General features: G+C 41.3%; 1 protein-coding gene across 1 annotated transcript in view; it reads right to left on the bottom strand.

The window, feature by feature from the left end:
- b3glctb (beta 3-glucosyltransferase b) overlaps positions 1-15,232 on the bottom strand; it is a 33,251-nt gene extending 18,019 nt beyond the window's left edge. Inside the window, exons 1-6 of the mRNA XM_067434217.1 lie at positions 15,197-15,232; positions 13,065-13,092; positions 12,716-12,825; positions 1,913-1,989; positions 1,677-1,788; positions 7-159 (exon numbers count right to left, since the gene is read on the bottom strand). Of these exons, the coding sequence (XP_067290318.1) occupies positions 7-159; positions 1,677-1,788; positions 1,913-1,989; positions 12,716-12,825; positions 13,065-13,092; positions 15,197-15,232 (516 nt within the window). The remainder of the gene's footprint in view (positions 1-6; positions 160-1,676; positions 1,789-1,912; positions 1,990-12,715; positions 12,826-13,064; positions 13,093-15,196) is intronic.
- Between the last annotated feature and the right edge of the window lie 6,878 nt (positions 15,233-22,110).

Consider the following 22,110-nt stretch of genomic DNA (forward strand, 5'->3'; position numbering starts at 1 on the left):
AAGCACAGAGATGAAATCTGACCGCATAACCAGGAGGCAGCTGAGGGCCCAGCCAGCCATGAAGTCAGGGTAAGTGAAGCTTTTTGGGTCCTCGGAGAAAGCGTAGTGGTGGATAATTGTTGGTTCATCATCATGGAGGGGTCTGCCCAGAAACCACTCCTATGAAGAGAAAAACAAGAGGCTTTGGATTCAACTGCAAAGCCGTGTTTCAGGCTGCTCTTTCCTTTCCTATAATTACCTCAAAGGGTTAATTCATCAAAAATGAAATGTCTGTCATTAACTCCTCTCCCTAATGTCGCTCCACACCCGTAAGACCTCCGTTCATCTTCACACACAGTTTAAGATATTTTAGATTTAGTCCGAGAGCGTATGCAAGTGTATGCACACTATACTGTCCATGTCCAGAAAGGGAATAAAAACATCATCACAGTAGTCCATATGAGACATCAGTGGGTTAATTAAAGTCTCTTGAAGCATCGAAAATACATTTGGGTCCAAAAATAACAAAAACTATGACTTTATTCAGCATTGGCTTCTCTTCCGCGTTTGTGTTCAATCCTCAAATAAAGATTCAAACGGTTATGAATCAGCGAATTGATTCATGATTCGGATCGCCAATGTCACGTGATTTCAGCAATTTGACACGCGCATAATAAAAAAAATGTTTCTGTAAAAAAAGAAGTATTAAGACATGTTATACTGCGCCCCATAAACACAACCAAGCCTAAAAAAATGTAATGCTTTAATGTAGGAAGGCCCTCAAGGCACCGCGTCTCTCGGCCCCGCTCCGCTCGCCGCAGCATTATGTTTGGGTCTCTAAAGGGAAAAACTGAACAGGTGACATTTCACACAATCAAGAAACAATTTATAAGAGAATTGGTCCCTGAGGGCTTCCTCACAGCTGCTGATGATTGGATGTCTGAAATGAAAGTACCAAAGTATCTCAAGTGCCGCGTATGCACCGAGTGAAAAGCACAGAAAGTGAATGGGGGCAAAACTATTCAGTTTGCTTAAAGCGGTGGTTCCGTGTTTTTTTTCTAGGCTTGGTTGTGTTTATGGGGCGCAGTATAACATGTCTTAACTTCTTTTCTTTTTTTTTCTTCTATCCTCCCTTTATTCCACACCGCTGTCTGTGCTTTGAACGGCTCATTTGCTTCCTGCTTCTATGAAGCCCCTCCCTCTGAAAAACGCAATGCTCTTAGATTGGTTAGATGGCCAAATGTAGTTTCCTGTATTTTTATTGGCTGAAGAGCTAAGCACAGGTTAAGGCCACGCCCCTTCCCATTACGGGCAGAAGTCACATCTGCGGAGACTAGCGAGGGTTTATGATGTCACCAACCCAGGAAGAAGCTCGTTGTAGTCCAAACCGGCCATTTTTGTAGGCAATAAACTGCCGTAACTTTAAAAGACAATATCTCCGTTTGCATTGAACGTTCAGCGCTGTAACTTTGCAGATACTGTTAATGCTCAAGCAGCGACATCACACACTAACTAAAGTTACACAAGTCAAATCACATGCAAACACCCCTTTAATTGAAATTTTACACCTCCAGTCTCAATGACATGCTTTGTCAGTTTTCCTGATCCATATACAGCAGTTATTGCTATAAGAATCCCACAGTAAACCAGGCATGAAGTCTTAAATAATAAACAATAGCTAAAAGTCTGCCACTCACCTTTCTAGTGTTGAATTTGCTCAGCACCTGCGTTAGGATGGGCAAGTTCACATCGGTCTCTTCTTCCAGAAACACAATCCACGAAGATGTTTGGCAGTACTGTGAGGCAAGGCTATAAACAAGAACAACAGGCATATATCTGCGTAAAATGTGATTAAGACAACCTCGCGAATAAACACTCATAATTCTGCCATGTCGAGATGTGAGGTGCATTGGGTGTTGTGTTAGTGTTTTACCGTGGCAGTGCTGGAAGAATGCTCCAGTTTCCGTCATAATCGGACAGCTCGTGCAGGAGCACAACATCTGGTGAATTCTGCGAATACAGCACAAAAGGTTTACACACAATGTTCTTCATTAACTCAACGCATTCTGACACACTGAAAAAATAAAAAAACTTTGGACCAACTTAAAAAAAATTGGAATAATCAAATCACAAAATATATGACATTGACTCAAAGTAAATCATTTAAATTAGTTTAACCTGAAAAGTTTAAATCCATGCAACCTCAAATGAATTATTTTAGCTTCACCATTGTTGAGATTCATACACCGATTCTTGATGTCTGTGTAAAGCTTCAGTTAAATCATTTTTTACATTATATTTTCTAATCTGCATGTTGTTCGATTACCCCAAATGTCCCGGATGTTGTGCTGTAGAATCACATGGTTATAATTATAAATACTATAAAATGAAAACCACATTACCTTTATAACCAGAGCATTAAACAAATGGGTTCAGTGATTCTGGTCACAACATTTACCAAACATCATCTGAAAATTTTTACTCTAGCCATGACAAAAGTGTTTTAATCACAGTATAAGTAGCAGAGAAAAGCGAATGTTAACGATTTAAGGGTCAAGAGCCCAACTAAAGCAAACACTCATCTCTATAATGGTGACTTCAAATGACAATGATTTTCATTAAAACAGAAATGACAGAAATAAAATCAGTCTAGTAATGCGTGAAGCTGGTAATGCTGTTTGTGGAGATGTTTAAGCCTCTTCTGCTGAGATTTTCAGAGATTTAATGTCTTATTTGATCTTCAGTTGATTTCATGGGTGTGGCTGACATCATGTTTTATCTAATAAAAATACTCTGATCAAATTAATAAATTCAGTTTAATGTCCTAATGCCAATTTATATTGTCTCCATGTAAAAAATGGATTCAACCATAAATATAAACTAAAATGTTTACTTTAAATGAAAAAAGATATCATTTAGAGCTATTTCAATGAGAGAAAACGAACACATTAAACGAACAACAGCGATGTTAGACTGTTTTCAGTGCAGTTGATATTGATTAAGGGACACGGCCTGTCCTCATGCAGGGTCTCAGTGTGAGGATTACCTCTGAAAACAGACCCATGTAACAATTGATATGCATGAATTCATAGTTAATCCAATTTTAAAGGAATACATCATGCAAAAATGTACATTCTGTAGAGAGGGACAAACAAAAGGCTTTGGGATTACAGAGAGATTTTTGGTAGAACTCTTCCTTTAAACCTCATGTTAACCAGATTGATGCATGCTATACAATTGCCATTTTAAATAAGTAATATTTAAATATTTTACATTTTAAATATGTGACCTTTAACCACTTTTTTATTTTATGAGATGCATACATCATCTGAAAGATGAATAAATAAGCTTTCCATTGATGCTAAGGGTTTGACAATATATGGCCGAACTATTTGAAAATCTGGAATCTGAGAATGCAAAAGTAAAATAAATAAAATCGAAATATGGGGAAAATCTCCTTTAAAGTTGTACACATTAAGTCCTTAGCAATGCATATTACTACTAATAATACATTTGTGATATATTCATGGTAGGACATTTACAAAATATCTTCATTGAACAAGATCTTCATATCCTAATGATTTTTGGCATTAAAGAAAAATGTATAATTTTGATTCACACAATGTATTGTTGGCTATTCGATAAACCTGTGAGACACACGACTGCTGAAGTGCTCACATATATGACGTGTAATATTAAATATTAAAAAATTAAAATAAAGCTCCAAATGGCATCAACAGGAACTATTTTTCAATTCAGGAGTTAACACATACGGTACTTTTTTTTGTATGTTAATGTGTCTTGCAGCAAAATAGCTGCTTGGCCTATACCGTGGGGATTCTGACCGCGGGCTCTTTCTACCTTCAATATCAGAGAAAGCTCAAGGAATGCAGACATGAATGGGAAGCGTTAGCCTGAGGGTGTTTGAACAAACCGAATGTGCTTAGGAGACTGAAACAGGAGCTTGTTTAGATGAAGCGTGCGATAGCAGAGTTTTTCTGAATGTGCTGGAAAATTGAGCGGATGGAAAATGAAGAAAGCAGGATTTGTGAGAGTCTGGACGTTTAATTTGATTGACAGAAGAAAACAAAACACCCACAGACATCCATTTTGTTCTATTACAGGCCAGCTTTTGAACTTCTATTTTGAATGTAACATTTTTTAGACACTCATATCTCCCTCTGACTAATCTGTTTATGCACAAAACCAACCTGGATCTCAAAGCACATTGTGATTCTAATCGCATGAAAAGTGAAGGGTGTCATTTCCGCAGTCTTATAGCCAAAGGAATAATGCAACAATAATGGCTCTTGTTCAGTAATAATACCTAATAATGTGCACATCTGTGTGCGAACAAAAGCTTATCATGCAAGATTTCTCATTATTCACAACAGTGCACATAAGTGTCCTCAACGCTCACTTTTTTTGCTGTTATCTGAGAGCATGCCCAGCAAGATCTTTAAAGTAAGCAAAAAGTGCCATTATCGAAACCAAAAGTATTGGTTTTTGAATGCAGTGTTTTGCAACTTTTGTTTTCAGGGAAATCAACTTACAGATTGCTTATAGATGTCTTTCCAAATTATGGTGTGATATGGTGTGTATTCACTCAAACAATTGGTGCAATTGGGCACTAAAAGTGGTTCTCGTATCTTTAAAGGGGCTCTACAACACCTTTATCAAATAGTGCTATGCAGAACCCATAAGAGGTGCCATCGCATTTTATTTCTTCCACAATAATGGTGCTAAACGGCACCAACAGTAGTTCTTTGGAGTGTAAAGAACCTTTAAAGGGGCTTGAAAGATTCTTTGTACGGCAGTGTTGCTATATAGCACCTTTACACCCCAAAGAACCGCTGAAGAACCGCTGAAGAACCTCTGAAGAACCTCTGAAGAAGCACAGAAGAACTTCTGAAGAACCTCTGAAGAACCGCTGAAGAAGCGCTGAAGAAGCGCTGAAGAAGCGCTGAAGAACCTCTGAAGAAGTGCTGAAGAACCTCTGAAGAAGCGCTGAAGAAGCGCTGAAGAACCTCTGAAGAAGCGCTGAAGAAGCGCTGAAGAACCTCTGAAGAACCTCTGAAGAAGCGCTGAAGAAGCGCTGAAGAACCACTGAAGAAGCGCTGAAGAACCTCTGAAGAAGCGCTGAAGAACCTCTGAAGAACCTCTGAAGAAGCGCTGAAGAACCGCTGAAGAACCTCTGAAGAAGCGCTGAAGAACCTCTGAAGAAGCGCTGAAGAAGCGCTGAAGAACCTCTGAAGAACCTCTGAAGAAGCGCTGAAGAAGCGCTGAAGAAGCGCTGAAGAAGCGCTGAAGAACCGCTGAAGAACCTCTGAAGAACCGCTGAAGAACCGCTGAAGAACCGCTGAAGAACCGCTGAAGAAGCGCTGAAGAAGCGCTGAAGAAGCGCTGAAGAACCGCTGAAGAAGCGCTGAAGAACCGCTGAAGAACCACTGAAGAACCTCTGAAGAACCTCTAAAGAACCGCTGAAGAACCGCTGAAGAACCGCTGAAGAACCTCTGAAGAACCGCTGAAGAACCTCTGAAGAACCTCTGAAGAACCGCTGAAGAACCGCTGAAGAACCTCTGAAGAACCGCTGAAGAACCGCTGAAGAACCGCTGAAGAACCGCTGAAGAAGCGCTGAAGAAGCGCTGAAGAACCTCTGAAGAACCGCTGAAGAACCTCTGAAGAACCTCTGAAGAACCGCTGAAGAACCGCTGAAGAACCTCTGAAGAACCGCTAAAGAACCGCTGAAGAACCGCTGAAGAACCGCTGAAGAACCACTGAAGAACCTCTGAAGAACCGCTAAAGAACCGCTGAAGAACCGCTGAAGAACCGCTGAAGAACCTCTGAAGAACCGCTAAAGAACCGCTGAAGAACCGCTGAAGAACCGCTGAAGAACCTCTGAAGAACCTCTGAAGAACCGCTGAAGAACCGCTGAAGAACCTCTGAAGAACCGCTGAAGAACCGCTAAAGAACCGCTAAAGAACCGCTGAAGAAGCGCTGAAGAACCTCTGAAGAACCGCTGAAGAACCTCTGAAGAACCTCTGAAGAACCGCTGAAGAACCGCTGAAGAACCTCTGAAGAACCGCTGAAGAACCTCTGAAGAACCACTGAAGAACCGCTGAAGAACCGCTGAAGAACCTCTGAAGAACCACTGAAGAACCACTGAAGAACCGCTGAAGAAGCGCTGAAGAAGCGCTGAAGAACCGCTGAAGAACCTCTGAAGAAGCGCTGAAGAACCGCTGAAGAACCACTGAAGAACCGCTGAAGAACCGCTGAAGAACCGCTGAAGAACCACTGAAGAACCGCTAAAGAACCGCTGAAGAACCGCTGAAGAACCGCTGAAGAACCGCTGAAGAACCACTGAAGAACCTCTGAAGAACCGCTAAAGAACCGCTGAAGAACCGCTGAAGAACCTCTGAAGAACCTCTGAAGAACCGCTAAAGAACCGCTGAAGAACCGCTAAAGAACCGCTGAAGAACCGCTGAAGAACCGCTGAAGAACCTCTGAAGAACCGCTGAAGAACCGCTGAAGAACCGCTGAAGAACCTCTGAAGAACCGCTAAAGAACCGCTGAAGAACCGCTAAAGAACCGCTAAAGAACCGCTGAAGAACCGCTGAAGAACCTCTGAAGAACCGCTGAAGAACCTCTGAAGAACCTCTGAAGAACCGCTGAAGAACCGCTGAAGAACCTCTGAAGAACCGCTGAAGAACCTCTGAAGAACCACTGAAGAACCGCTGAAGAACCGCTGAAGAACCTCTGAAGAACCTCTGAAGAACCACTGAAGAACCACTGAAGAACCACTGAAGAACCACTGAAGAAGCGCTGAAGAAGCGCTGAAGAACCGCTGAAGAACCTCTGAAGAAGCGCTGAAGAACCGCTGAAGAACCACTGAAGAACCTCTGAAGAAGCGCTGAAGAAGCGCTGAAGAACCTCTGAAGAACCGCTGAAGAACCTCTGAAGAACCTCTGAAGAACCGCTGAAGAACCGCTGAAGAACCTCTAAAGAACCATACAGGGGCTTAACAGGTTCTGGATATGGTAACGGTGCTATATAGTACCTCAGAATTACCGGAACGCGTCTCGGAATTACCAAGATTTGGTGCTTTACAGCACTTAAAGTGGTTCCCCTATGATTACAAGCCAAATAACCACTTTTAGTACTATATAGCATCATTTTATTTTAGTGATCCTTGGGGTCGGAGAGCCAGTTACACTGCCAAAAGGGAAAAAACAAGATGATTATGACGATAAAGGAGGTGGAGAGAAATCCGGTCTTCTGAATTCATGCAATAAAAATGTCCTATAGCTTTACCTATAGACTTTCCTGTAGCTCAACCAGTAGAGCGTGGCGTTAGCAATGCCAAAGTCATGGGTTCGATTCCCAGGGAAAGCAAGAACTGACAAAAAAGAAAAACCCAAAGGTACAACACCGAAAAGGTACCTTTAAAGGTCCACTGAAATCAAAATTGAAGTTTTTTAGCTTTTAGTATGACTGTATTAGTCTTAAAGTTATGAATGCGCTGGTGTGTTCCAAAATTATGACAAAATTTGCATTTAGGAGATATAAGCAATGAAAATGTACAGTGTCTCACTTCCATTAAAACGAATCTCAGATTTTGGTGACATCATCGCAGACTTCACTTTCTCATCAAATCTTCTGTCCAATCAGAATGCGCTAATCTAAAGCCCGCCCCCTACACTGCTGAAGCTGAAATCGGTCAGTTAACACACATTTACTCATTTCTACACGGTGAAAGGCACATAGCACACTATATATGTGATAGGAAACGATTCAGTGTAAATATGCTTTCATTTGAAGCGATTAAAGTCTGTTTTCACGTTAGTTTTACACACCGCAGCAGCACACACACCCCAACGACTCTGGTCTAAAGTTAGACTACAGACACGAGAGCGCAGCGCGGATCATATGCGCGAGTCCGCGCAGACAACAAACGTATCGAACCATTTGAATTCTGCACAGAATGCTGCATTTCAAAGCGATATGGAGGAGATTATGATGGTAAACAGTGTTAGAGGAAACTGGCTTTACTAATCAGAGAGAGAAGGTCTGCTCTTGTGCTCTAGTCAAACTGTATATTAACGAAACGCTATTGGCTGTTTCAAAAAAGGGGAGGAGCTGCTAACAGCTGGAGCCGTTTCAGGGGAAATTACGTCAACACATTGAATAATGCGGCGCGTTTCAAGGCACTTCAGTGGGCCTTTAAGGTACTAATTTTCACTCTAAGAGCAGCACCAGGTAACTTTTCAACCTTCATAATATATTTTCAAGACTCTTGTGATGATACATCGACTTACAATAGGTTGAATGACACGTCTGCCATACCCTGACGGGGTCTGTATCGTTTTTAATCATACTTTTAAACTTCAGGTTTCGGGTAGTAAAGAACTACAAAATTCGACTGCTTTACGGTATATACGTCACTTCCACCAACACACACACTTCCTTACATTCGGACGTGCGAGCCCAACTTTGTTCGTCGGATAATATAGTCATGTCCGAAGCAGCACAGACAAATAAGAAAGAAAAGGTTTTGTTGGAGGAAAGCAATAAGAGGAAACGAAAAAATCATGGGATTAAAGGCAGGACGAGGATCAACATGTGACCAGCGTTTGCTCGTCGGCGTGAGCTGAAGGAGGCGTGCCCGACCGATGCGGTCCTGCTTGTTACGGTGATTACCGACCACTCAAACATTGAACTGAAGTATCATAGATTCTGTAAAACGCTAACCAATAGACTACTATAATGACGCTGGCTTGTAAACGTGAGCATCATGATTATTTGGCGTTTGAAAAAAGTAAAACCCATGAAATTATATTCATATGACATGCTGAAGCATAAGCCACTGACTGTACCTGATGAAGACATTTCACACGCGCCGCCAGAAGAACAGCTGCATGTGAACTCCTCCTGCAGTGTTCAGGGGAACTGTTAGTGCTGCACCGACCTGCGGGACGCTTTTATGAAGTTATTTGGCCCGCCCCGCACGACTGGATATATTTTTACAACCCGCCGCGCACCCGCGACCATTAAATAGACATACGGGGTCCGCGGATTATGAGACGACCCGCGCATCACTAGCTCAGGGCTATCAGGGCTGTCATGTCAGCAAATGCACGCGCGATGGCATCCGCTGATGTAGGACGACTGAGCTTACGACAGTAGTTGAGGACATTATTTTTCCCAACTGTAGGGGGACCCCGAGAGCAAAAGTTACCCAGTTCTGCTTTAAAGTACTGATATGTACCATTTAGGGGTGAGTAAGGTACAAAGATGTACCTTTTCACTTTTATACCTTAGGGTACCGCCCCAGTGACAGCACTGTACCTTTTTTCTGAGAGTGTGAGTCACTTTGGATAAAGGCGTCTGCCAAATACATAAATGTAAATGTAAAAATGTTTCTATTGCCAAGCAGTCAGCGGGTCTATCCCCGCCCCAGCACAGCACATGGGTGTCCGGCAAACGGATGCTCGGGAAACCTTCTCCACGCGCCGTAGCCCTATAATAAATCCTGCCGATCAATATCCCCAACTTTCCGCTTAACAGCCCAAATCCTATCCTCCCATCCTTCCCGGAACCCCCACTGGGAAATTAGTCTTCTAATGAGCCTGAACTTTCAGAATCATAACTCATTGGAAAGGTGGGCTGTAGTAAAACGAGGAGGAGAAGAGGCGATTAGGACTTTATGATCTGCTGTGACTCACAGAAGGTTAGATTCGCTTCAGAAACTTCTGCTTAAGAACAAATGGGATGCTGAGGAGTCAGAGAATTAGCCAAATATAAGACATAGATCAGAAAGAAACAGAAGATAGAAGTGAGAGTCTGGATGAAACAAAGACACAACCAGCCTGGAAAAAACACACCTGAGAAAATAAAAGGCAAAATCAGGCTCTGGAATATCAGAAATATGCTCATGTTCTTTTTAGCGAAGCTTGTACTATATATCATGTTCCTGCTAGGAAACAAACACCTGTCGGGAGTTATTTTCAGATGCTAGATGTTAAAACAACACTCGCAACATTTACAAAAAGAGAAAGAAGGAAATCATCTGTTCATCGCAACATACAAATGTAGCTACCGCAAGAATATATGGAGCAGCACAAGCATCCATCCAATCTATCTATCTATCTGTCCATCTATCTATCTATCTATCCATCCATCCATCCATCCAATCAATCAATCAATCAATCTGTCTGTCCGTCCGTCCGTCCGTCCATCTGCCTATCCATCCATCCATCCATCCATCCATCCATCCATCCATCCGTCCGTCCGTCCGTCCATCTATCTATCTATCTACCTATCAGTCCATCCATCCATCCATCTATCCATCCATCTGTCCATCCATCGTCCATCCATCCGTCCATCCATCCATCCATCCATCCGTCCATCCATCCATCTGTCCATCTGTCCATCCATCGTCCATCCATCCGTCCATCTATCCATCCATCTGTCCATCCATCCGTCCATCCATCTATCCATCCATCCATCCATCCGTCCATCCATCCGTCCATCTATCTATCTGTCTATCTGCCTATCCGTCCATCCATCCATCCATCCATTCATCCATCCATCCATCCATCCATCCGTCTATCTGTCTATCCATCTATCTATCTATCCATCTGTCTATCTATCTATCCATCTATCTATCTATCTATCTATCCATCTATCCATCTGTCTATCCATCCATCCATCCGTCCATCCGTCTATCCATCTGTCTGTCTATCTGTCTATCTATCTATCCATCTATCTATCTATCCATCTGTCTATCTATCTATCCATCTATCTATCTATCTATCCATCTAGCCATCTGTTTATCCATCCATCCATACGTCCATCCGTCTATCCATCTATCTATCTATCTATCCATCCATCCATCCATCCATCCATCCATCCATCCATCCATCCATCTATCTATCTATCTATCTATCTATCTATCTATCTATCTGTCTATCCATCTGTCTATCCATCCATCCATCCGTCTATCCATCTGTCTGTCTATCTGTCTATCCATCCATCCATCCATCCATATTTTTGTATATCCATTTAATTCATATTCAAACTGTATTATCACACTCATATTTGTTTTTCCAGCAAAGTAGGAAATTTCCATCTAATTGTTTTTATAATGAGCTAAAATCATAAGCTGTATTTTCAGAAATTCATCAGAATTCACTTTAGTGAAGTTGATATTAAAACAAAACTCTGCACGCGGCTCCTGAGAAAATTACTGAGTACACCGCAAAAAAAATGCTCTTCTTACTCAGTATTTTTGTCTTGTTTCTCGTCCAAACATCTAAAAATTCTTAAAACAAGAAGTATTTACTAGACAAGCACAAATTATTGTCTTGTTTTGGGGAAAAATAACTCAAAATGAAGAGAGTTTTTGCTTAAAATAAGATAAATAATCTGCCAATGGGGTGAGAAAAATAATCTTAATTCAAACAGAAAACAAGATTATTTTTCTCACCCCATTGGCAGATTATTTATCTTATTTTAAGCAAAAACTCTCTTCATTTTGAGTTATTTTCCCCCAAAACAAGACAATAATTTTTACTTGTCTAGTAAATGTTTCTTAATGTAAGAATTTTTTGAAATTTTGACTAGAAACAAGTAAGAAAAGCATTTTTTCAGTGTGTAACCGGTGCGGTGTGGATGTTTTTCCTCTGGAGTGTTATAAGAGGACGCGTGTTCATGGAAAATGTTATGTCTCTAAAACCTTCCCAAGATTTCAAATGTAGGCACATAGAGATGCAAACATATGCACAATCTTTTTACAGTGGCCAAGAGCTCGAAACACTGCAGCTGAGTAAAACAAACACAACGATACAAAACACCAGCAAATTAAGACAACATCTATCAGTTTGACAACGCATGTGCTGCAAATACTCACAACACGAGCAAATACAGAATCGTCCTGCCTGCAAAATATTCACCAGCACTACAAATGTCAGGACTCGACACTGCTGGAAAAACTGACAAAACTGAGAAATTCATCATCATACACACTAAAAAAATGAACACTGTCATTCACACACTTGCTTTCACTAGCAATAATCAACAACTAAACACACAAATCAGCACCACGCCGAGCTGTCAATGTGTGTGTAGACACACAGAGACATTTAAACATTAGGAAACACTGGTGATCCTGAAATGTAATGCACATTTCACATAATCCCAATAAAAGGACCAGCAGTGCCATCATGTGGTCATTCCGCATCAGGACACACACACACACACAAACACACACGCATCAAGAAGCATGATGATCTCTTCATCACGGCTCCTGTTAGTGGGTGGGATATATTAGGCAGCAAGTGAACATTTCGTCCTCAGAGTTGATGTGTGTGAAGCAGGAGAAATGGGCAAGCGTAAGGATTTGAGCGAGTTTGGCCAGATTGTGACGGCTAGACGACTGGGTCAGAGCATCTCCAAAACTGCAGCTCTTGTGGGCTGTTCCCGGTCTGCAGTGGTCAGTATCTATCAAAAGTGCTCCAAGGAAGGAACAGTGGAGAACCGGCCACAGGGTCATGGGCGGCCAAGGCTCACTGATGACCGTGGGGAGCGAAGGCTGGCCTGTGGGGTCCGATCAAACAGACGAGCTACTGGAGCTCAAACTGCTCCAGAAGTTAATGCTGCTTCTGATAGAAAGGTGTATATATAATATATCAAAATTGCATTTTATGGACTTAATTGTTCATAGATTCCCTTAAACTACCTGGTTCAGGATCCGAGCCTGATGGAGAAGTTCTGTTCGTCTTTGTTCAGCCCTGTGGGAATGATACGAGTTTCTCTGACTCTGAATCACAAACACCACATCCTGCAGTTCTTCCAAAGAGAAAGAGACAAAGCAATAGGGAGAGAAATATATGAGCCATATTTTACATCTCCAATAATCTGCTTCATATTACAAGACTTTTACCCTCTCAGTGCATTCCCCCCCAAAAAAACGGAGATATTTGTGTATATTTTGCACATCACACAATAGCTAATGTCATTTCGAATCATTTTAAACATGCTAATTTTACATTTAATGGTGACTGTAAAATAAACACAGTGCAACTCACCAGTAAATTGGTGTGGATCACTTTGTATCTGTGACAGTAGAAATATAAAGTGTTAAGGTTTTAAAGGGGTAGTTCACTTTAAAATGAAAATTCGGTCGTCCTTTACTCACCCTCAAGTTGTTTCAAGCCTGTATGAGTTTCTTTCTTCAGCTGAACACAAAGGAAGATATTTTGAAGAATGTCAGTAACCAAACAGTTAACTGGAGCCATTGACTTCTGTAGTAGGAAAAAAAAAATACTACAGAAGTCAATGGCTCCAGTTAACTGTTCGGTTTCTGACATTCTTCAAAATATCTTCCCTTGTGTTCAGCTGAAGAAAGAAACTCATACAGGCTTGAAACAACTTGAGGATGTACAATTCTGAGCATTTTCTATGCAAATGAGCCGTTGCATAATTATCTTTTAATGATAATAAATGATTAGGTAAAAAGTCAACTGTTTAAAATAGAAAACAAACGTGGACAAATGTATGCTATTATTTATGAGAGGACAGAAGATTAAACAGCTGATGTGAATTTGCTTGAATTATTGTCAGCTATATTCCGAGATTACTTAAGTGCATTAAATGGGGGTGTTAAAATGAGCCGTAAATCATCTGTGTGTGATTATGAGAAATGAGTGTGTTCTGCTGGACATGCTGGCCCTGAGTTTGAGCCAAGAAGTGTCTCTCAGGATCCCCATCACAGTTTAATTCATTTTAGGAGCAGATGCAGGTTATGAGAATAACTATCGGGCACTTCTGAAGATGTAGGGAAGACCAGGGATGGTTTTAACACTGGATAAATGTACACTCTAAAACATGCATGGGTTAAAAACAACTCAAGTTGGGTTAAAAATGGACCAATCCAGAAATTGGGTTGTTTGAACCCAGTGAATGGACCCATTCAAACAACCCAAATTCTGGGGTTTTCCATTTTCAACCCAACTTGGGTTGTTTTTAACCCAGCATGTTTTAGAGTGTAACGTGTCCGATTTCTCCATCAAATGATTCATTTCAAACAAAGCATATTTAAGAGCAGAAAAACTCAATTTGATGGAAGAAAGTGCCTTTTTTTACTTATTCCTGCTTTGTTGTTTAACTCCTCAAAGTTAAATTATGCTTATTGTGCGTCTGTATTTTTAATTCAAGTTGTTAGTGCTAATGTTTTGACTGTTAGTCTGTAAAGTGAGCTAGTTCATACAAGTTAAGACTATGGGTTAGAAGTAACACACACACACACACACACACACACACACACACGCACACACACACGCACACACACTGTTCAACTGTTTAAGTCGGTGCAAATTTGTTTTATTCATTTTTTGTTACACACACCAATTATGTTAAAATGTCTGTGTTGAATAAAAAGCTTTCAAAATCCATTTTTGTCATAATCTGTATTTCATAATGCTATGGGGTGAATTAACATTTCACTCTTCGTGTTTGAAAACCGCTCACGTTCTGTTTGCGCTGCACAGATTATGGTCATGAAAGAAAATGAAAGAAAAAAAAGATCCTGATACTCTGAGACAGAAATACAACATGAACAGGTTTATCTTACTTCTGAGCTGCTGCCATTAAAAGCACAGCAAGGAGGAACTGAGAGGAACAAGCAAAACAGGCTCTGATGTTATATTTGTCCACTGTACATATGCATCTCATTCGTTATTATTTGCAACAATACGACAGGTGTGTGTGTGTGTGTGTGTGTGTGTGTGTGTGTGTGTGTGTGTGTGTGTGTGTGTGTGTGTGTGTGTGTGTGTAGGTTCAGGGGAAGGGGTAGTGTAAGGGGATAAAATGTAGATTTATACAATATAAAAACCATTACGCCTATGGAAAGTCCTCATAAAACATGGAAACACAACGTGTGTGTGTGTGTGTGTGTGTGTGTGTGTGTGTGTGTGTGTGTGTGTGTGTGTGTGTGTGTGTGTGTGTGTGTGTGTGTGTGTGTGTGTGTGTGTGTGTGTTTACAGTTTTACCAAAAACGCTCTCACATGGCAGAGGCCAGTGTTGTTTATATGTTGACAGCGTGGCGTGTGTGTGTGTGTGTGTGTGTGTGTGTGTGTGCGTGCGTGCGTGCGTGCGTGTGTGTGTGTGTGTGTGTGTGTGTGTGTGTGTGTGTGTGTGTGTGTGTGTGTCGTCGACTCACCGAAGCAGAGCAGAGAGCAGCAGAAATATATGACATTGTGTCCAGCAGTGAACACACACATAGCGTAATAAACGCTGGACGCAGAAAGATCAAATGCGAATGATGACGCAGCGGTGGGCGGATCGATCAGGAAATATCGATAGGCTACTGATATCTACCCTAATAGGGTTTTTTAACCACTAACCAGTGATTTTATGGAGTTATCATTTTAGCATTTGTTGTAGGATATATAAATATGTATCCTGCTCATCTGAACACACAAGACGGAACTAACCAATCACAGACAGCGTTCGCGGATTTCCTAAAAGCATGCGTTTGGGAAACGAAGCCATTTAAAGAGTACACGCCGTTTAAAATGTTTACGTTTTTATTTAAGCAAACTAATACTTTTATTTGTCAAAGGTGCGTTACATTTATCAAAAGTGACAGGAAAGGCTTTTATATAGTTATAAAAAAAATCAATTTCATATGAAATGCTGTTCTTTTAACTTCGTTCATCAAACAATTCAAACAAGAAAAAAAAAGTAGGCTATTATGGTATCCTTCGAGTTTATTTTTAGGAAGTATAGCTTAAAGGGACAATATGTAAGATTTTGGAATTAAAATATCCAAAAACCACTTGAACAATTTTATATATTTGGACTAGTGTACTTACATTATCTCAAATGTTTACATGTTTTAATCCAGAGAAAATATCAATTTAAACCAGGACACTGTGTGTGTGTGTGTGTGTGTGTGTGTGTGTGTGTGTGTGATGGGTAGGTTTAGGGGCAGTGTAAGGGCATAGAAATTACGGTTTGTACAGTATAAAAACCATTACGCCTATGGAGAGTCCCCATAAAACATTGAAACACTACGTGTGTGTGTGTGTGTGTGTGTGTGTGTGTGTGTGTGTGTGTGTGTGTGTGTGTGTGTGTGTGTGTGTGTGTGTGTGTGTGTGTGTGTGTGTGTGTGTGTGTGTGAATCCGCTGAGCCCCCCTATATCCTAGAAACGCCTCTTGTAATAGTTCTAGGGAATTTTAATCAAAGTAAATTGTTAATTTACTGAAAGCCTCATGACAGACAGATATCAGTGCGTCACATAAATGAGTTGTTAACTGTTTAGGTGTTATTGATTTTAACCTCAAAGTCATCCTTTACTCACCCTAATGTCGTGCCAAACCTCAATGACTTTCTTTGTGAACATGAATACATTTCAACAGAAGTCGAAACCGAAATGGTTTGGTTGCCAACATTCTTCTTTGTTGTTGAGAGAAAGTTATGCAAGTTTGGAACGACATCAGTGAGAGTAAATGATGACCGCATTTAATGCAAAAAAATCCACTGTATGTCGTCCTCGCTCAATATCACTGCTTTACTGTCAGTGCAATGTTAATGTGCTGACTGCATTTGCAGTAAATTAAATTATATCTATCATTATTTGTCCCAGTCCTAGTTTCATTCATTCCTTTATTTACTCCAATTTAAGGCCCGAACCCCAGCAGAAACATTCACTGGGACTCGGATAGGCTGGATTTGTCTGTTTTCCATCTATTCCGTCCATTAAAGTCTATTCTGGGTTCAACACAAAGTTAAGCTCAATCAACAGCATAAGGCATAATGGACTCATGATCATAAATATTCTCCTTTTCTTTAAAAACTCTTACAGTGAGGCTCTTCAGTCAAACTTATTTTGCCTAAATTCTGTCGAATGAATCCCAGAATATTCCTCTAACCGAGCCTGTGCTGACATGTGCTGTGAAATACTGAAGTATCACTGATTCGACACTTCATGATGTGGGAATTATTCTCTACCATAGAATGGACTGTCACTGAACTGTTCAATAGAATTGCACTTCTTTGTACGAGCTGTCAGTTGAACATTTAGGGCAAAGTTGACGATCGTCTGATGTCAGGCGTTTAAATGTTGTTCTATCTCACAGATAATACAACAAACAGAAATAACTTTATGAACTAATATTGTGTTGTTCCCCCTTTTGCTGACCCATCAAGGCATGGACTCCACTAGAACCCTGAAGGGGTGCTGTATCTGGCACCAAGATGTTAGCAGCAGATCATTTAAGTCCTGTAAGTTGCGAGGTGGGATGGATCGGACTTGTTTGTTCAGCTCATCCCACAGATGCTCGATTGGATTGAGATCTGGGGAATCTGGAGGCCGAGTCGACGCCTCAAACTGGTTGTTGTGCTCCTCAAACCATTCCTGAAGCATTTGTGCTTTGTGTCAGGAGCATTATCCTGCTGGAAGAGCCACATCCACCAGAATACCGTTTCCATCAAAGGCTGAACATGGTCTCAGCAATGCTTAGGTAGGTGGAGCGTGTCAAAGTAACATCCACATGGATGGAGGACCCAAGGTTTCCCAGCAGAACATTGGCCAAAGGATCACACTGCCTCCGCCGGCTCGCCTTCTTCCCATAGTGCATCCTGGGGCCATGTGTTCCCCAGGTAAGCCACACACACACACACACACCCGGCCATCCACGTGATGTAAAAGAACACGTAATTCCTCAGACCAGGCCACCTTCTTCCATCGCTCTGTGGTCCAGTTCTGATGCTCATCTGCCACTGTTGGTGCTTTCGGCGGGGTCAGGGGTCAGAGTGTGTTATTCACTTCACCTGTCATTGTGATTGCTCCTTATCTATGCATCATTTTTTTAAATTCTTTTTATAACTGTTTTAGTTTACCTGTTCTTTTCTTTGGTTATCATCATTTTATTATTTTTAAATTCTCTTTACATTGTATTCCTTTTCTTATGCATTTTTTATCCCTATTTTAATTCCTTTCTATGTAAAGCACTTTGAATTGCCATTGTGTATGAAATGTGCTATATAAATAAACTTGCCTTGCCTTGTCAGTGGCCACGTTCTGCCTGCTCGGTGTATATCCTCAGCTCATGTTGTTGTTGTTGTTGTATTACTCTGAATTAGATGTTTTTTTGGTTTTTTTAATCATAGCTTGTTTTCACCACTTTGCGCTAAAACAAGGAGTTTTGCTTTAATATACTTTACAGCTTCTTTTGTCCTTAAGCTTTTATCAGCTTAGCTGCACAGACTTATCTGGGCTAGAGTGTGTGTGTGTGTGTGTGTGTGTGTGTGTGTGTGTGTGTGTATGTGTGTGTGTGTGTGTGTGTGTGTGTGTGTGTGTGTAGCCACGCAGCTCCACGATTCCACACCATGGCAATTTAAATCTTAAAAGCATCTCTCCCGTTGTAACTGCCATCGTTAATGCAGCAGAGAAACTATGCTTTGGACATTAGTAATGAATGTGTTTAGTGGCAGCACTGGGGTTAAAACTAGCCCTGCCAAGAGGCCGCATCTACAAACAACAGCGGCAGACCGATGGCCCAGTCCCGCACCATCACTGGCGAGGATGTCCAATTTGACTTTAACAACAATATGCGCCAACTTGAATGTCAGGAATGGAACAAGTTTGAGATCTATGAGAGACACTTCAGAAAGTCACTGGACACCAAACTACCCCAAGAAAGAAATGACTTTGCCTGCTCAGGTGACTCGGCGAAATGGAGTAAAGTTGCGTCCATAGCCTACTTGAGTGTTTCGTGCGACGGTGCGAGGCGTGCTGGTGGGGAAGAGTTTGGATTACCGCTCCTGAAATATGTGTCACGCATTCTAAAGAAGTTCCCCTTGAGCGATAAACATGCAGTGGAATTAACATCTGTCTCCATTACGTCCTGGATTGAGCAACAGCTGAGACGTCATCCAGCCGTCGCTCAGGATTATTCTCAATAATAGCACATTTCCTTCCCCTCCACCTACTATTAATGATATCAGTAACGTGCATAAGTATTATATGGAAAAAATGTCAATCACTCCCGTCTCATACACTGGCCACGCCCCCCTGGTCCACCAACTAAGGCCCCATTCACACTGCGAGTCTTAATGCTCAATTCTGATGTTTTGCTCAGATCTGATTTTTTGTTTGGCTGTTCACATTACCTTTTAAAATGTGGCCTATATCTGATTCCAGTGTGAACTGTTTGAGGTTTCAAACTAACCTGAATGTACAAAAGAACTGACATCAGACACAGCACGCTGTTGCACTAAAGTTCGGGAGGTTATAAAGGAAGTAAGCAAATTTTTTTTGTGTAATGGAAGCCATAACATTAATGAGCAGGTGCTGAAGAGGAGAAGAACGAAAAAAGAAAGAGAGCAAAATTGGTTATTTTGGCCTTTTGTCACATTCCTTTGGCACTGAAGCCACGTTTTTCTGTCCCCGTTCTTCCATTTCGTGTGCTATTTTTTCAAAAACAGAACGGTTACGTAGGATCCTTCTAGTGTAGCTTTAATTAAAGTATCTCCCCATATACTAATGAGGTCTAACACCTCACTCTCCCTCCACTGACTCGCTCCATCGCTGTTCTCCATATCTAGTCAAGTTTTTAATGTTACTGTCTGTGTCTGTTGTGTCTAGGGCTAACTTGCCAGCACATAATTGTGACAAATGTCGACATAGATTGACGTAAAAGTCACATCAAATCCGCCTTGGTTGTTTCACACTGCAGCCGCTTTGGAAAAAATCAGATCTGGGTCAGATTTAGGACCATATGTATGTGGTCTAAATCTGATTAAAAAAATCAGATCTGGGCTAGATTTGCGTGTTCACACTAGCTCTGAAGAAGTCTGACCTGGCACTTGACCCCAAAAAAATCAGCCACTTTTGCCTGCAGTGTGAACGGGGCCATAGAGACAGCCGAAGTTGTGTTTAGACAAAGTTGTGTCCCACCTGCCAAAAAACAAAGCCTTTGGATATGATGGGGTAAAATATGAGACCCTGAAAGCCACAAAAGCAAGAAGATCCTTACTGAACATCAAACAGATGGATGCAGGGAGGGGATGCAGGGAAAGTAGGCTTGTCTTGACTTTGCTGAGCACTCTTCCGCTCACTCTATGTGCCGGGATGCAATAGTGGAGGATATTCTCTACTACAGGTGCTGCCAACCAGAGACAATCTAGCATTATGGTATCCTCAAAATCACCACACACTGGATAATGCATTCTAACTCTGATCACGTTGAATCAGTTGCTCATATTGTGAATGGATGTAATGAGTACAAGGGATTATACACAGCACGCCATGAGCGTATTGTTGATCTTATTGAGAGTTCTGTTCAGGACATTTTTCCCCAAAATATGCCTATGTATAAAACATTCACGAGTAATCCCGGACTGGTTCAGCAGCTCTGATGATGTGTGTGTGACGTCCCTAACAGCCCTGATGTTGTGTTGGTGGATATAGACAGAAAGGAGGTGTTAGTCCTTGAAGTTGGTTGTGTTTATGATTTGTTTAGCCTTTTTGGAAAAAACGACTAAATACCAACCCCTCCTTGCTAAGATCAGTGACCTGTCCTGGGCTATGCATGTGAGTTTGTGGTATTGATATTCGGCATCCTGGGACACATGGGCGTCGGAAGCAAATACAAAGTGGGTGGGTCAGTAGCGGCTAAGGCAAAATATGATAGGTGAGTAAATGTTTTTGCGGGGGTCTGGGGGTTCTCCCCCCCCCCCAAAAAAAATGATTTCATAGATGTGATTTCCTGCATTATGGTGTGTTTGAGGCCATATCCCTTTCCTATACCAAAAAAGACCTCAAACCAGTCAATACCAACAGTCTAATAAAAAGGTTGCATGTTTTTATGCTCCGTGTCTAGACAGAAAAAAGTGCCGTTTACTAAACGATTGATTGGGCCAGACAAAATCACAGAAATCACTGAGTTATTTTACTGTGGCTATAGAGTAGGGGTAGGAGACGCATGGCATCAAGTTTTGAGGCAAACCGAGCATAGGTTCGAATCTGCCTTTTGCCACACTCGCTCTACTCCCTTTCCCCATCACATATCAGATCGGAAAGGTATTTATTTTCAATAAAAAAAGAAAAATGATTAGAAAAGGGGAAATAAAGCGTTTAACGTGTTTAATAATACGTTCCTTATAAGTTTCTCGGTTAAGGGGTAGTCAAGGTAAACGACATGTGCTGAATTAGAGACGATAAAAGTGAGTCCAATATCATTGGTCTTAAAAAGTGGGTGGGTCTTGTCCCACACACACACACACACACACACACACACACACACACACACACACACACAATGGTTCCGACGCTTATGCAGGGACATGTGCACAAACTTACTGTTAGTGGACTAAGACTGGCAGGGCTACCAAAAGGACAGTCTAACAGCTGACCAAACCCTGCTCTATATCAGCTGTGATAGGCAGCCTTGCTGTGTGTGTGTGTGTGTGTGTGTGTGTGTGTGTGTGTGTTTGTGTGTGTGTGTGTGTGTGTGTGTGTGTGTGTGTGTGTGTGTGTGTGTGTGTGTGTGTGTGTGTGTGTGTGTGTGTGTGTGTGTGATAGGCAGCCCTGCGGTGTGGCATAGGCAATGTCTTATGTACCCCTAATGTCAAAGCTGTGCTACCTCTGAGAATATTTGAATCCTTTTTGTAAGAAATGTGATTGGTGGATTCAAATTAAGAAATTAAAGTGTGTGTGTGTGTGTGTGTGTGGGCCACTCCAGCCCTTTGTCTCCTGTACAGGGGCACGAGAGGGTGTATAATATGAGTGTTTGTGCATGTGAGGGTCCAGCTGACTGGATTATCCGACACACACTCTTTCAGCTGTCACTCATTTAATGGTTATTGCCGAGTTCTCGTGGGAAAGCGTTACACCAGGTCACCTGTTTCTCTGTAAGTCACGGTGAGATTCTCTGACAAGATTACCATCAGAAATGATGGAGACATTTTATGAATATGAACAAAATAAATATATACAACTCTGAAATGTAGGTATTGTGCATTTTATTTGTGTCAAAAAAGTAATACATGCTGCATTAAAATAGAAAATTCAGAACACAAATAATAATAATTTTATATATATATATAACATTAGGCCTATATAAATA

The sequence above is a fragment of the Pseudorasbora parva genome, chromosome 23, assembly GCF_024679245.1.
Source record: "Pseudorasbora parva isolate DD20220531a chromosome 23, ASM2467924v1, whole genome shotgun sequence".
Classification (NCBI taxonomy): Eukaryota; Metazoa; Chordata; class Actinopteri; order Cypriniformes; family Gobionidae; genus Pseudorasbora; species Pseudorasbora parva.